The 16,273-nt window shown below is 42.5% G+C and overlaps 1 protein-coding gene across 1 annotated transcript in view; it reads left to right on the forward strand.

The window, feature by feature from the left end:
* The first annotated feature begins 3,166 nt into the window (after positions 1-3,166).
* FREM1 (FRAS1 related extracellular matrix 1) overlaps positions 3,167-16,273 on the forward strand; it is a 61,758-nt gene continuing 48,651 nt past the window's right edge. The window contains 7 exon segments of the mRNA XM_009904586.2: positions 3,167-3,397; positions 10,588-10,682; positions 11,178-11,479; positions 11,980-12,176; positions 12,807-13,130; positions 15,020-15,128; positions 16,094-16,225. Coding sequence (XP_009902888.2) covers positions 3,167-3,397; positions 10,588-10,682; positions 11,178-11,479; positions 11,980-12,176; positions 12,807-13,130; positions 15,020-15,128; positions 16,094-16,225 — 1,390 coding nt within the window.

Genomic DNA, 16,273 nt, shown 5'->3' on the forward strand with positions numbered 1-16,273 from the left:
TGGGAGATGAGGTGCTTCTCAGAATTCCTATTGCTCAGCACAATTCACTATTGCTCAGCAGTCAATGTCTGCTTCAGTCTCTGCAGTGACATGTCTCAGGATTTTTTTCCAGGCAGTCAACTTGGCCAGTCTGCTTCTAAATATGGGAAAGGAAGTCTCTGTCACCACATTTTATTTTATACCATATTAGATCTAATGGGAATTACTGGACAGTTTGGGAGTACAATGCAGTGTTTTGCACAAATACATCAGGTAATTATCTTGGGTCCTGGGAGGCAGACAGCTCTCTGTGTTTAGCTTGGAGCCATCACATGATTTAGGGTGTAACTGCTCATAGTCCTTGATCTCATCCCAGCCATCTTTTTACAAGTCCAGCTCCAAAGTTACATCAGGCTACTCAGGCCTTGATTATCTGATTTTTAAAAAATTTTCTGAGGATGAAGACTTGGCAGTCACTCTGGGAAACCCCTTTCCACTGCCCACACTTACTGTGACTTTTTAAATTTTTTCTCTTTCTTATATCTGTCTGTGTTTCATGTAGGTTGCCTTCCCCTCCTCTCTCCAATATCTAATGCGAATTTCCCTTGTGAATTTTGTGGGTTGTATCTTGTCCCTTTGCTGTGCATCTTCAGGCTCCCTGTACTCTTCTCTGAGATGTCAAAACCTAGGAATAAGTCCTCTTTTCCTCAGACTAAACTAACATAGCTCTCTCAGCCTCTCTCTGTATGCTGTTAAGGTCACCCTGCTGGAAACAATAGAGTGAATCTGTTAAGAGTGATGAAGAAAATGAAGCAAGACATGGGTTTGGGTTTTTGTTCCCTTTCAGTGAATTAATTGTTGTTGTTAGGATTGTAGTTACATTAGATTATGCAAATAAATAGTAAGGGCACTGAAAATGTGCAAATATTTAAGGAATATTTAGTAGCCTGAAATTCCTATGATCTTACTAAATTTAGTAAAGTCAATGCTATTGCCTATTCTTTAGGCCACAGATGCAGTTACTTTGGAATGTTAGAATAGAATAGAATAGAATAGAATAGAATAGAATAGAATAGAATAGAATAGAATAGAGTAGAATAGAATAGAATAGAGTAGAATAGAATAGAATTAAACAGGTTGGAGGAGACCTTGGAGATCTTTGAGTCCAACCTATGTGTGCCCAGGCAGCCAGGAGGGTCAATGGCATCCTGGCCTGCATCAAGGAACAGTGTGGCCAGCAGGAACAGGGAGGTCATTCTGCCCCTGTACACTGCACTGGTTAGGCCGCACCTCGAGTACTGTGTCCAGTTCTGGGCCCCTCAGTTTAGGAAGGATGTTGACTTGCTGGAGCGTGTCTAGAAAAGGTCAACAAAGTTGGTGAGGGGCTTGGAACACAAGCCCTATGAGAAGAGGCTGAGGGAGCTGGGGTTGCTTAGCCTGGAGAAGAGGAGACTCAGGGGTGATCTTATTGCTCTCTACAACTACCTGAAGGGAGGTTGTAGACAGGCAGAGGTTGGTCTCTTCTCCCGGGCAACCAGCACCAGAACAAGAGAACACAGTCTCAAGCTGCAGCAGGGGAGGTTTAGGCTGGAGGTTAGGAGGAAGTTCTACACAGAGAGAGTGATTGCCCATTGGAATGGGCTGCCCAAGGAGGTGGTGGAGTCACCATCACTGGAAGTGTTCAGGAGGAGACTTGATAGGGTGCTTGGTTGCATGGTTTAGTTGATTAGGTGGTGTTGGATGATAGGTTGGACGCAATGATCTTGAAGGTCTCTTCCAACCTGGTCTATTCTATTCTATTCTATTCTATTCTATTCTATTCTATTCTATCATCCAATACTGATCAACTAAACCATGGCACCAAGCACCCCATCAAGTCTCTTCGTAAACACCTCCAGTGATGGTGACTCCACCACCAATGGGCAGCCCATTCCAACGGCCAATCACCCTTTCTATGAAGAACTTCTTCCTAACATCCAGCCTAAACCTCCCTTGTCATAGCCTGAGACTGTGTCCTCTTGTTCTGGTGACAAATGTTGTACAAATTAGGGTCTTAAAAGGATAAAGTAGTGCTTGTTCAATGTCAGAAGAACTATGTTTTTACTGAGTTTATAAACTTGAAAGGTAGAATATTAACTGTAAAAGTAAGAGAGCTTTAGGGTCATAAAATCGTAGAAAAGATTACTTTATAAGGAATCTTTGGAAATTTAACTGGCAGCATTAGAAGCTTGTGTAATTATTTTTTTTCATACCATATTTTGTTCCTTGTTACTACTGAATTTGCCTCACAATGACTACTTCTTATTATGAAAAAACAAAACAAAACAAAACAAGAAAAGAGCATTGTTTTGCCATTTCATGTTTCTATTTTGATGTTTTGCATAGTTACTCACAATAGCAGGAAGAGCAGGGAAGAACAGGCAAGGTGTTTTCAGCTGAAGGTTGAATTTTTTTTACCACTGTACTTTCAATGATAAAGCAAAAATAGGTTTAACAAAAGGCCACTCTCCCTTTATCCCACTTTGAGGTATTCTCTGGATAAATGCTTACTCTTGCACTGTCCAATTACAAGGATGATCATTGTCTTTTATTGTATCCTTTTATTATATCTACTTGATCCAGCAGTAAAAATTCCAGGAACAGAAGATCCTACAGAGCAAATGTTTGTATGTGCATAATCAAATGTGCCTGGAATTCATACTGAGAGCTGATCTGTTAAGGGAAAAGTCTCAGTATCATAGAGTCAATTTTTTGAGCATATGTTCACTTAATAACATTTAAAGTTGAAGTTATGCTCCTTGAAATAAACTGCAATTGTAAGAAAACAGAATTTTGTTTTCTGTGGTTATTTGTTTTTCTGTAATTAATTCTCAATGGCTTATATTAATGGTCTTTCTTTTTTCTTTTTTTTTCCAGAATTAAAAAATATTTAAAGTACTCTGAGAACACATTCATCATTTTGTCAGGCTTGACCAATGAATTTTGTAATAACCCAAGGATATTTTGAAATGCATCTGACCAAATCTCAGTCAAGGGGTGCATCTTAATAGAAAACATATCCTACCTTTCCGCTTGTGACTAAAACTGTTGTCCTTCATTACATGGTAAAAAATCTGCTGTTGGAGATAGAGAAGACTTTTTTGTTAACATTTTTGCTGGTGGACAAGAGCTGACATCCCCTTATAACATGAAGCTTTTTGAGAAAAGCCAGTTGTTCCTGCTCCTGCCTGTTGCATTAAGAGTTGTATGCTCCTCCTTTATTAGTGTCAACCGTGGGATGAAAGTGATGAAGGGACAGTCTGTGTTCCTTTTAGAAGATGACCTCAAGTTTTCCATTCCCAGAGAGAAGGATGCCTGCAAACTAGAAGTCGTGATTAATGAGCCAATAACACAGAGGGTTGGGAAACTGACTCCACAGGTATTTCAGCTCCATTGTACTGCTCTGAGTGTTTACGTGTGCAGATATGGAAGAAACTAGAAAGAGATGCTCAGTTGAATATTATTATATTTTTTTTTTTGGGTAGTGACTAAAAGGTGTGAAACTGAATGGTCTGTGAGATTCAGCCTTTTGCTGAAAACAGCCAGCTGACAAGCAAACTGCACCCCAGAAAACCAAAAGCTGAGCTCAGTAATACCAGTGCATACGAGTAAGTTTGCTCAGAGTTTCTTTTCACAAGGAAACACTCAATTAGGAGATATCTCCCAAGTCCTTCAGCTGCTTGTTTTTCTACCAAGAGGGTAACCAGCGTCTCTCGGGTAATGCATAGCCCATTAGTGCGTTTTACATTTTAGTCACGCAGATGCTATTAGGGAGCAATTAAGAAAAAAATAATCACATACAATAAGCACATTGTGTACACCCTTGTTTGCTCTGCTCTGCCACAGCTAAATTGCTCACAGATGGCAAACACATGAAAGCAAAATATTTAGTTTTACTTTAAATTTCCAAGCTTGTAGCATTAATGAAGTGTATTTCACATTATCATCATTCTACTACTCATTTGCCTTACAAATCTCCCCACCTTTTTCATAACAGGAAAGAGCTGTAAGTAATTGGCATCAAGATGAAAGAAATAAAAGAGGAACGATAGATCATTTTAATGAATGATCACCAAACACTTATTATTTATTTTTTGAAAGTTGTGTGGTTTTCCATGTACCATGTAGCATACACTTCTGTATGTCTGCATATGTGTATTGTTCTAACCATCCTCTCCCTCTCTGACGTTTCTGGTTGTGTTTGTGAAGGTGGGTGCACAGGCACCAGTCTTGAGAGATCTTTCAAAGTTTCTGTCTTCTTCATCATCATCATCATCATCATAATCATTTTTAGAAGGAGTGGAGGCACTCCAGGGAAAACAAGAGGTGATGAGCACACCAGTGTGTGCATCTTCTGTAGAGACTGGCCCCAAATAGAACAGTCCCTCTGCTGAGACTTTCTCAGGCCTTGCTCTCTGTCAGCACAGAGATCCTGATTGTGGTCCACCCTCTCCATTTCCCCAGTCTAGTTTGGCCCATAAGGAGAAAAAGAAAGACTTGCATGCTTAAATGCTGACAAGACTCTTCTGGAACAAGCTAGCTGGCTGGCTGAGGGGGTGACTTTATTTTTCATTTCTGCCTCAGCCTCTACATGCAGTAGAACCAAGGTATTTTTAAAAAGCTACTTAGTCTTTGTAACCTGACACGCTTCAAGTGCAAGGCCAAAGACAGTTTTCCAGATAACTCAGGAGATATGTATTCACCACATGTTTTTCCCAAAGTATCTAGGGTCCTTGACTTTCCCCATTCCCAGTCCCACCTCCTTTAAGTTCTCACCCTTCCATAGCCCTGGTGTGAGCCCAGGCAGCCAAGTGAAGCTTGAGTGATGCATGCATATGTCTTCTGGAGGACTCAACTCTGTTAGGCAGGGTATCAGGTTAGAGAGGGACTGTGGCTGCTGGTGGTGCCCAAGATACCTCCCCTGAATGGCTTCTGTTTCAAGTGCCATCCCATTCGGAAGGGTGGGTTTCTCCTCCATGTAGCCATGAGGAGGTAGGAATGCCAGAGACAGAGCACCATGGAGAGACTGTCAGCAAAATAGCAGTCCAGTTATTTCTAGCCATATTTTCTTGCTGGGAAAGAAGTAATTTGTAAGTTAAGTACTTCTCTTTTAAATAATAAAATCCTAGGACAGATGCTGAGAAGTCTTGCTGAGCTTTCACCATTCCTGAAAAAAAATGTGCCAGAGTCTGGCCCTCATTGTGCCACTAATGCTCTCTACCAGGAAATTCTGTGGCCAGAAAAATGTCTCTGGACAGTTCTCTTTGACTTCCCATAAAGTGAGTAATGTCCTAGGAATGTATGATCATTTAATTAAAGAATGTAATTGAAAAGCAGTGGAATTAGAAAACCCCCTAAATGTTGGCAGCAATTAGGAAAAGATTTAGATCTCCTTTGTCTTGCCCAATGAATTTGTAGACAATTAGAGCTGCCTGTTCAGATAAAATTAAAACACATTAGGAAACATAAAACACATGTTTCCTCTGGCAAAGTAGATTGCTCCTTGTACATAAACAACATGGCAGTCAGTAGTAACAGACCTCTGTGGAAAGTTCCTTAATTTTCCACCCCCTTATTATCAATTAAGGGATGTAACTAGTGATGCCTTAGAAAAAATAAATTAATTATTTGATATGATGAACCATCTCCTCTCCTAAAGGTAATCCCCTCTAATATGGGCAGGGATGCATCATCTGTGCAGTAACTCATTATCAGGTGCACACCAGACCTAGAAGTTGCCAAAAACCCTACTGACTTTGAGGACTTTACATTGATTTACATCAGTGAATAATCTCATCATCACTGTAGAACATCAAACTACTGGAAGCTGTTATATGAATGACTTTTACCTCCTTTTTGTTATTTTTTTTCCCTCCTCTTTTTGCAGGATATCTAATAATCTATCTAATAATTATCATCTTCCCTTATGTTAGCTTGTACTAAGAAAAAAAAAGACATTAAGTGAGAAAACCACATATTTGTTGTTTATTAAATCCTGGAACATAACACAACGCATTTCTGTGACAACTGCAAACAATATACAGCAGAAGAGCCACAACATAGTAAAAATTTCTTCATTCCTATGAGAGCAGGGGAGGGTTGTTGTTTGTGGTTTTTTTGGTTTGGTTTTCTTTGTTTGTTTGTTTTTAACAAACTGTTCTTGTCCTTCTATGCAGTCCCAACAAAATCAATCATAATTTCCATAACACCATACATTATGGATTATTCTCAGATTCAACAGTAAATTTGCAGATTACACCAAGCTGGGAGTGGGTATTGATCTGTTTGAGGGTAGGAGAGCTCTGCAGAGGGACCTTGACAGGCTGGACAGATGGGCAGAGTCCAAGGGTATGAGATTTAATACATCTAAGTGCCGGGTTCTGCACATTGGCCACAACAACCCCATGCAGTGCTACAGGCTGGGGTCAGAGTGGCTGGAGAGAGGCTGGGTGGAAAGGGACCTGGGGGTACTGGTTGACAGTAGGCTGAACATGAGCTAGCATTGTGCCTAAGTGGCCAAGAAGGCCAATGGCATCTTGGCCAATATCAGGAATAGTGTGGCCAGCAGGAGCAGGGAAGTCATTGTGCCCCTGTACTCAGCACTGGTTAGGCCGCACCTTGAGTACTGTGTCCAGCTCTGAGCCACTCAGTTTAGGAAATATGTTGACTTGCTTGAACATGTCCAGAGAAGGGCAACAAAGCTGGTGAAGGGTCTGGAACACAAGCCCTATGAGGAGCAGCTGAGGGACCTGGGGTGGTTTAGCCTGGAGAAGAGGAGACTCAGGGGAGACCTTATTGCCATCTACAAATACCTGAAGGGAGGTTGTAGCCAGGTGGGGATTGGTCTCTTCTCCCAGGCAACCAGCACCAGAACAAGAGGACACAGTCTCAAGCTAGTAGATATGGCCTCAACAGGTCTCTTCATGAATGCTGAACAGCTTTTACTCAGTGAAAAGTTTATTTTAGTCCATAGAAGTGCCAGTCACACGAGATTACCGTATAAAATAACTGAATCAAAATGACATTTAGATTCATAGTGAGACAATCAGGAAGTGCAATAATTAGCTTTTGCCTTCTTGCTGACAAGAATGTACAGTTTTATGCTGTAGGATTGCACTGATGTTGAGGCTGGGCATTGGAGTGGCACAGAGATGACATCTGGTCTGCTAAAAGCCTACCAGTACACAGTTGGTGTTCCAAAGATATTTAACAAATCTGAGCTATCTTCCAACAGTGAAGTTTCACAGGATCATATATTTTTAGTCCCATGGTAGTGTCCATAAAGCAGGATTTACTGTATAATTACTGCAAGTAACTTTATAAGCTGATCAATCTAACATTATCACAGTATCCCAGTATCACAGTGTAACTAAGGTTGGAAGAGACCTCGAGGATCGTCGAGTCCAACCTGTCACCACAGACCTCATGACTACTAAACCATGGCACCAAGTGCCATGTCCAATCTCCTCTTGAACACCTCCAGGGATGGTGACTCCACCACCTCCCTGGGCAGCCCATTCCAATGACGAACGACTCGCTCAGGGAAGAACTTTCTTCTCCCCTCCAGCCTAAACCTCCCCTGGCACAGCTTGAGACTGTGTCCCCTTGTTCTGGTGCTGGTTGCCTGGGAGAAGAGACCAACCTCTTCTTGGCGATAACCACCTTTCAGGTAGTTGTAGAGGGCAATGAGGTCACCCCTGAGCCTCCTCTTCTCCAGGCTAAACAATCCCAGCTCCCTCAGCCACTCCTCATAGGGCTTGTGCTCAAGGCCTCTCCCCAGCCTTGTTGCCCTTCTCTGGACACGTTCAAGTGTCTCGATGTCCTTCTTAAACTGAGTGGCTCAGAGCTGGACACAGTACTCAAGGTGTGGCCTAACCAATGCAGAGTACAGGGGCACAATGACTTCCCTGCTCCTGCTGGCCACACTATTCCTGATATTGGCCAAGATGCCATTGGCCTTCTTGGCCACCTGGGCACACTGCTGGCTCATGTTTAGGCAGCTGTCAATCAGCACCCCCAGCTCCCTCTCTGTTTGGCAGCTCTCCAGCCATTCTGACCCCAGCCTGTAGCTCTGCATGGGGTTGCCGTGGCCAAAGTGCAGCACCTGGCACTTGGACTTGTTAAATGCCATGCCATTAGACTCTGCCCATCTGTCAGTCAGTCGAGGTCCCTCTGCAGAGCCCTTCTGCCCTCTAACTGACCAACATCTGCTCCTAACTTCGTGTCATCTGCAAACTTGATGATGACTGACTCAATCCCCTCATCCAGATCATCAATGAAGATGTTAAAGAGGATGGGGCCCAGCACTGATCCCTGGGGGACGCCACTGGTGACTGGCTGCCAGCCGGATGTGGCACCATTCACCACCACTCTCTGGGCTCGGCCCTCCAGCCAGTTCCTAACCCAGCACAGAGTGTTGCTGTCCAAGCCACGAGCTGACAGCTTAGCCAGCAGTTTACTGTGGGGGACGGCGTCAAAGGCCTTGCTGAAGTCCAGGTAGACTACATCCACAGCCTGCCCCACATCCACCAGACGGGTCACCTGATCATAGAAGGAGATCAGGTTGGAGAGGCAGGACCTGCCCTTCCTAAATCCATGCTGGCTGGACCTGAGCCCTTGGCCATCCTTCAGGTGCGCAGTTATTGCTGCCAGGATAATCTGCTCCATCACTTTCTCTGGCACTGAGGTCAGGCTGACTGGCCTGGAGTTTCCAGGTTCCTCCATCCGTCCCTTCTTGTGGATGGGGATCACATTGGCCAGTTTCCAGTCATCTGGGACCTCTCCAGTGAGCCAGGACTGGAGGAAAATGATGGAGAGCGGCTTGGCCAGCTCATCTGCCAGCTCTCTCAGCACCCTAGGATCGATCCCATCCGGTCCTTTGGACTTGTGAGTGTCCAAGTGGCTCAGCAGGTCCTGAACTAATTCCTCATGGATTTCTGGGGCATCACACTGCTCGCCGACCCCATCACCCAGCTCAGGAGGCCACTCCTCCTGAACTCCTGCCTTGCTGTTAAAAATTGAGGCAAAGAAGGTGTTCAGGACCTCAGCCTTTTCCTTGTCTTCAGTCACCATGTTCCCCTCCAGGTCCAGTAAGGAGTAGAGGTTCTTCTTGCCCTTCTTTTTAGTTTTAATATATTTGTAAAAATGCTTTTTATTGTCTTTCACAGAGGTGGCCAGCTTCAATTATACTGCAGGAACTGCTGGCTTTTTAGATCCATTGAAGTTCTCCTATTGAACACAAACTACATCTTGTTAAAGCAATATAATACTTCCTTTATTTATAATAGGAAAATTGTCAAAGTTATCAAAAGGTTCATTGTACAGTTAGAATATATTTACAATGTGATGTACAGTAATTGGGCAACTGTAACAGTTTAAACAATTTTAATCAGACTGGGAGGAACCAGCAGAAAGAGAATACCCTGGGAGCGAAACAGTTCTCAACCACAGCTGTGGGCAGACTTAACAAGAACAGTTATGCCAAAGAGGCAGTGAATTAATTACTCACAGCTGGTTGCACCTGGGTAGGGAGTGCTGCTGCTGTGTATTAGGGGCTTTGGGGCACTCATGTGCCTGGCACGGCAGGCTGCCAGCAGGAAGGCCACGTGGTCTTTGATAGCTAGTCTGGCTTCAGCAGACGGTGGGCTGTTAATGCCGTTTCTTGTGATGGGCACTTGCTTTGTCCTGGGTGAATTGAAGTATGGCAAAATCCTGGTTGCAAGGGGAAGCAGGCTTGGCTCTGACTCCTAAGCTCATGGCTTCTCTCATAGCTTGCGGTGCGTATGCTCATGGCTATATCCCAGGTGCTGGACTGGGCAACTCGAGGCTATGCAACTCGAGGCAGTTTCAAGCTGGACAAGGTCCAAGCACATTCAAGCATGCAAGGCTTCAGCAAGGCTGAGCAAGGCTGAGCAAGGCTTGAACAAGGCTTGAGCAAGGCACAGGCAACCAGAAATCAGCCTGCATGTAGATCTTGCCCGAGAACAATTGGACCAATAGGGCACTGAAACTTGCACACAGTTACCCAATGGGAAGGGATTGTGCCAGGCTGTGGCCAGAACACATGCCCTTTCCATAGATACAGGGCTGTTTCCTAGATATGCATGGTCCTGTCCCCTTTGTTCCTTATCCCACATTACCCTGGCTTTCTGCAGGAAGGAGGGGAGAGAGTGGCACCCTGTCTAAACACCATAGTGTCTGTCTAGGTTTGTGCTGGGGCTGTTTGGTCCTACCAGGACACATCTGTAAGTCCACAGGCTATGGTGGTAGAGCAGCATGAGCTCAAAGTATTTATTGTGCTAGAGGAGGGACTTGGCGGTCTATAACAATCATATTTATATGTCTGTTCTCTTACAGAGTGTCAGCAGCCCCACAAAAAGTGGTTGCTTTGGCTCCCACTGGGAGACCACCAATCAGGTGAATGAATACTTAAGTATTCATAGGAATAAACTACAGATATAACATTTCCTTAGTATAATGCATTCCTGACGGTCAGAGAGAAGTGGATCAGTAGTCAGAAAGTTAACATCCTTGTCTGTGTTGTACTTATCCATTATTTCTCCTTCATAGGTCTTTGACTGTCACTTCCTTCCTAATGAAGTCAAATATACGCACAATGGCTGTCCAATTTTAGATGAAGACATGGTAATGCTCAGGCTGTACAGGTAAGAAGTGGTGGGACATCACACCTCATTGTTATCAGGGGAGCAGTTGCCCTCAGTCCATTCAGAGCACTGTATATTCTGTGATGTCTTGATTATGCGGATCTTCGCATACACGCGGTGAGTAACCTCTTCCTTCACATGAACACCCTTTTTACAAGTGTGAGGAGGAGGGCAGCAGTGTCTGGCACCTCATGGTCTCCAGTGATCTCGGGTTTGAGGGCTCATGAGACAAAGGAGTTTAATGCTGAACTCAGGGCAACAGAAAGTGGGATGATACGTAATTAGAATAGAATAGAATTAACCAGGTTGGAAAAGACCTTCAAGATCAAGTCCAACCTATCACCCAACACCATCTAATCAACTAAACTATGGCACTAAGTGCCCCATCCAGTCTCTTCTTAAACACTTCCAGTGATGATGACTCCACCACCTCCCTGGGCAGCCCATTCCAATGGCCACTCTTTCTGTGAATTAATTTCCTTCTATCACCTACAGGTTTACAGAAATGGAAACATTTGTAGAAACATTCACCCTCCATGTGCAATTACTCGAACCAGACTGCAACATCATCAAAATGAGCTCTGGAGCCCTGGAGGTCCCTGAGTACTATGGTCTTTCCAGGGTGATCGACAAGAATGTCCTCACTTTTAACTATGACAGGAAGATAAATCTGGATTGCACCATTTCCATAGCCTCTTCAGAAACCCATCTGCCTGGTCATGGCCAGCTCATCACTGGGGAAGTGCAGCAAAAGCAGCTTCATGGAGATAAGACAAAGAGCCTCTTCCCTAGCACTGGTGCGATGTGTTTTAGTGGTTTGTATTAGTAGGTTCAAGGAGACATAGAAGACAGGTCTGCAACCAATGGGTTGCTTCAGAAACATTAGTTAAGAATGGGCCTTGTGAAGTTTAATAAACAACTTCACCTAGCATGGAAACTGAAAGGTACAGGAATTTGTATGAGCCACAACATCGATTACAGATCTAGGTCAGTAATCTTGCAACTGGAGTCCAGTTGTGGCTCTGCAGATCAATGGGATGGCTTTGAGAGTCCCAAGACTCAGTAGAAAGAGCACAGGGAGTTGCTGGGGGCAGCACTTACCGAAAAGAACAAGGTGGGTTGCAGTTGGAAGATGTTAGATGAAGACAGAATTCTTTAGAAAAAGCTAACCTAGGAAAGGAGTCCTAATTCTCATCAGGCAGGCTTTTTATCAGGGTTAGTTTAGCTATATAGACAAGCTTCCCGTGTCGGTTTCTTCTGTGGTAACTGTCTCACTACTGCTTCTGTTGGGTTTCAGAGCACAGCCTGGGCCAGCAGTGCAGAAATCGGAGCTGCATTCTGGGACTGGGAGTTGTTCAGAACACAAAAATGAGCTGCGAAGAATTTCTGAGGATGGGAATTCGATATCAGCACCTTGACTCTTCCTCACCTGACACTGATTATATTACTGTGAGGCTGGATCTCACAGACAGCAGAAGCAAAACTCTGCACAAGGTACGCAGCCTCACAATATCTGATTGTCTTCCTAGTTTAAAAAAAAAAACATAATAAAAAAAATTGTTGCTCCTTTTCATATATGAAGAGATATAGTGAGCACAAAAGTTGATTCAGTTCTTAGAATGCTGCCAGCTGGGCAAATTCTGCTTAGACCATTATGGCCACACAGAAACACTGCTGGTTGTTTACTGGCAGACATAAGTAATTTGACCTGGGAGTAAAATTAATTATGACATAATTCTACTTTTTAAAACAGAACATTATCTGCATTGACTTCAACTTACACAGTAATTAATAAGTTAAGAGCTGTGTGAATATACTGGGTTAATAATAATTAATGACTTGTGCTTGCTTCTATTAGGCAAAGTTATTCATCAACTCACATCAAATTAGCAAGTTGTTTCATCCCAAAATTAAGGATAAAAATAGGACGTGTGAACCTGGAAGACCTTTTCATGAGGTCTAAATATTTACTCTAGGTATTTCCACATTAAATGATTTTTTCATTTAAAATATATATTGCTTTAACATGTACCTTAATTAGCTATGTGGAGGATAATGTAAATTTGAATTTATTTTATTTGCTTCACTTAGTTCTTTCAGTTGACTCATTTCTTCCTGTTTCAGAGTGAGTATGCATGGCTACCTGTTCAGATTAAAGGTGCTGTTCCAAATCAAATACCCAAAGCTGCCCCAATGGCAAAGTTTTTCCTGGAAGTGGATCAGTTTATTTTAACTCCCCTTACCACCACAATTATTGATGCTGAAGACAAAGAAACTCCCAAGTCTCTGCTTGTATTCAACATTACCAAGACACCTCCACAGGGCTTCATCACTCATTTATCTGATCACACAAAACCTGTTGGGTCCTTCACATGGAAAGATCTCAGCGACATGCTCATTGCTTATCAGCCTCCTAATAACAGCCACACAGAAAGGAGAAGTTATAAGGTAAAAGTCAAATGTAAGCGCATTTGCTGATATTATTCTTAAGATTCAGTAAGCTATAGGTAAATGCATTCATATGCAATGGATATTACAAAAAAATAAAAAAAGTTTATCTATATGCAATGTGGGAGCAGAGCTAAAGCCTTGTAACCCTGAGGGAGCTGGGATTGTTTAGCCTGGAGAAGAGGAGGCTCAGGGGAGACCTTATTGCTCTCCACAACTACCTGAAGGGAGGTTGTAGACAGGTGGGGGTTGGTCTCTTCTCCCAGGCAACCAGCACCAGAACAAGAGGACACAGTCTCAAACTGCACCAGGGGAAGTTTAGGCTTGAGGTGAGAAGTTCTTCACAGAGAGTCATTCGTCATTGGAATGGGCTGCCCAGGGAGGTGGTGGAGTCGCCATCCCTGGAGGTGTTCAAGAAGGGATTGGATGTGGCACTTGAAGCCATGGTTTAGTAGTCATGAAGTCTTGGGTGACAGGTTGGACTTGATGATCTTTGAGGTCTTTTCCAACCTTATTGATTCTATGATTCTATAATTCTAATCACTTTCTCTTATGACTCATCAGCATAACTGTCACAAATCAGGTATTTGTTGGTCACTACTTGAGAGATATTTTTATGCCCTCTGATTAAGAATACCTAGAAGGACTTTTCACCCTTTTTTATTAATTATTATTTCCTCACACCCTACCTACTTCAGCAATGGTGGTATATGGTTATAAAAAGGGACTCCCAGCATAAAATTTTTGGAACAGTAGAAGCATGTCAGTAGCACAGAGAAGATGAAGCAAGCAAAGAAAGCAGGCTAGTATTTGCAGGGTCCAGAGTTAAGTGAGTAAATGAACAGCACCAATCTATGGCACCAAGAATGCAGGAACACATTTACATTTTATGCCAGCAAACAGAGCACCCCTTCTGCCTTTTCCTTGCTGACTGATAGGGATGTTTCTCCCTTCAGATCTGCTGCAATATGCTGATAATGGGAGTCTCCTACTTTGCATACAGTGTTGCATTATTTTTTCAGCAACCACTATGCTAGGCATTTTGTGCAGTTCAGTAGCATGTATTAGAGAGCTAAAGAGTAGTCTTAAGAAGAAGATATAACAATTAAGGAAATGAAATAATATAGTATATAAATATGCTGATATTTAAAACTATCTGATAGCAATAACTCAAAACACAATGGCTGGCACTAAAGCCATCAAATAAAATCAGAGCAAGGTAAACTGGGGAAAGGGTGAACTGGAAAGCAGAGAAACAGTAACTTTGGCATCTGATGCTGACAAATCTTGTGATTTATTTTTTTTTTAAACCCTGGCTACCATAGGAATCACCTGTTTCCTTAGTATGAGGATCAGTCTTCCTGTCAAACTGCTTGCTCCTTAAGGCCTCATCTCTGTTGTGTTCTCAGCATTGTTTGACCATAGGTTCAAGAATCTGACAGTTCAAGATTTTGATTTTTTCCCCTGTGTCATTCTATTTTTCTCTTGTCCTACATGGGTTAGAAGACCAGGAAATACTACTTTTCCCCTTTATTATTATTATGTAAAAAGCCCTATGTTAATTGCTGAGCAAATTGTACCCTAAACAACAGTGAAAACACTTTTCTTTCTCTTTAATTTCCACACGTTGCAAACTGTCTTTCCCAGCATTCACTGTGAAGAGCACAGAAGGCAGATACTTGATTCAATGGAGAACCTCAAAGGCTGTTTTTAGAAGCTAAATCAAGTCTGTTAATATATTACCAGAAGACTTTAAGATCTCTCAGGAATGACCACACTATACACGTTTTGAAGTACAGTGGATTTTTGAAGTGTTTTGTTGTGGTTTGGTAGTTTTCTTGTTTGCTTGTTTTTCCCCCCAATAAATAGCTTGTCTGTTTTCACATCAGGTGGAGTTTGAGGTTCATGACTTGTACTTCGAAAGGAGTTTACTGATCACGGTGCATCTTTCTATCAGAACAACAGACACAAATGCTCCTCGAGTTTCTTGGAATACAGGTGAGATATCCTTTTCTTGGTTTCTTTTGCTACATTTTGATTGTTTAAAAAGTTTTGACAGAGACAGTTGACAAAACTCTAAAATTCAGATTTATGCCTGAAGTTTAAGGATCATTAAACTGAAGAGTAGACCTACATCGACTTTTCTTTTTCTACTTATCCCTTTTGGTGAGTGTGGGAACATGTTACAACAACTTGAAACGAATCTTCAGTTTTAACCAGAATGACAAACAAACACACACAAACACAGAGGAGTGTTACAGGAAATTCAGGATTTGTGTATATAGTGTTTTCTTCAACAATTAACTGGATATAAAAGAGTATAAATAGTGAGGACAAATACATGATAGAAAAAGGGGGCATGATGTACTATCATCCATTTAAAATCTGGAAACCTGAAGGCTCATTCAAACAGATTTATAATTCCTGAACTGGAGACAGTAAAATCTCTCCAATCTAGAGTGAAATGTATTTTGAAATTCATCCATGAAAAGGCAAAGGTATAAGATCAAACAAGTCTTGAACGTTAACACCAGAAAGAGGGCAGTCTCTCACAGCAGAGAAGGAACAACCCAAAAGAAAAGGCTCATGGCTACAAGAGAAGTCCCACCTGAAATGACTGTTGGATTCAAAAGAGACACTGTCTTCTGTCATGAATATCAGCATACATTTTTAAGTGCAGACTGACTAAGGAAGTTGAGTCCCTGGTTTCAGACATTGTGAGACTGCAAGTGCAGAGCTCCAGTTTATCTGAAGAAAAAAAACAACAACTTTAAAGGCCACTGAGCAGGGCAAGCATGTCAGAATAAAAACTGGTATCAAATTTTTAAACTGAACTTGAAATGTCAGACTCAGGTAGGGTCTTCTTCCTCCCCCAACCCCCAACTGCAAAAAACTATAGGTTTGATGCTGACAATCCTGAACATCATAGATGCCTTGGTGACCCAATGCTCTGTTTTTTCCAGGCCTCAACCTCCTGGAAGGGCAATCCCGGCCCATCACATGGCAACACTTACAAATTGTAGATAATGATAACATCCAAAAGGTTCGCTTGGTCACAGCTGATGGCTTACAGCATGGGCGGCTCACAGTGAGAGGTAAATCACTTCAACCTGAGGGTCTGCAAGCATGCTCTTTAGTGATAA

Source organism: Dryobates pubescens, chromosome Z, assembly GCF_014839835.1.
Source record: "Dryobates pubescens isolate bDryPub1 chromosome Z, bDryPub1.pri, whole genome shotgun sequence".
NCBI classification, from domain to species: domain Eukaryota; kingdom Metazoa; phylum Chordata; class Aves; order Piciformes; family Picidae; genus Dryobates; species Dryobates pubescens.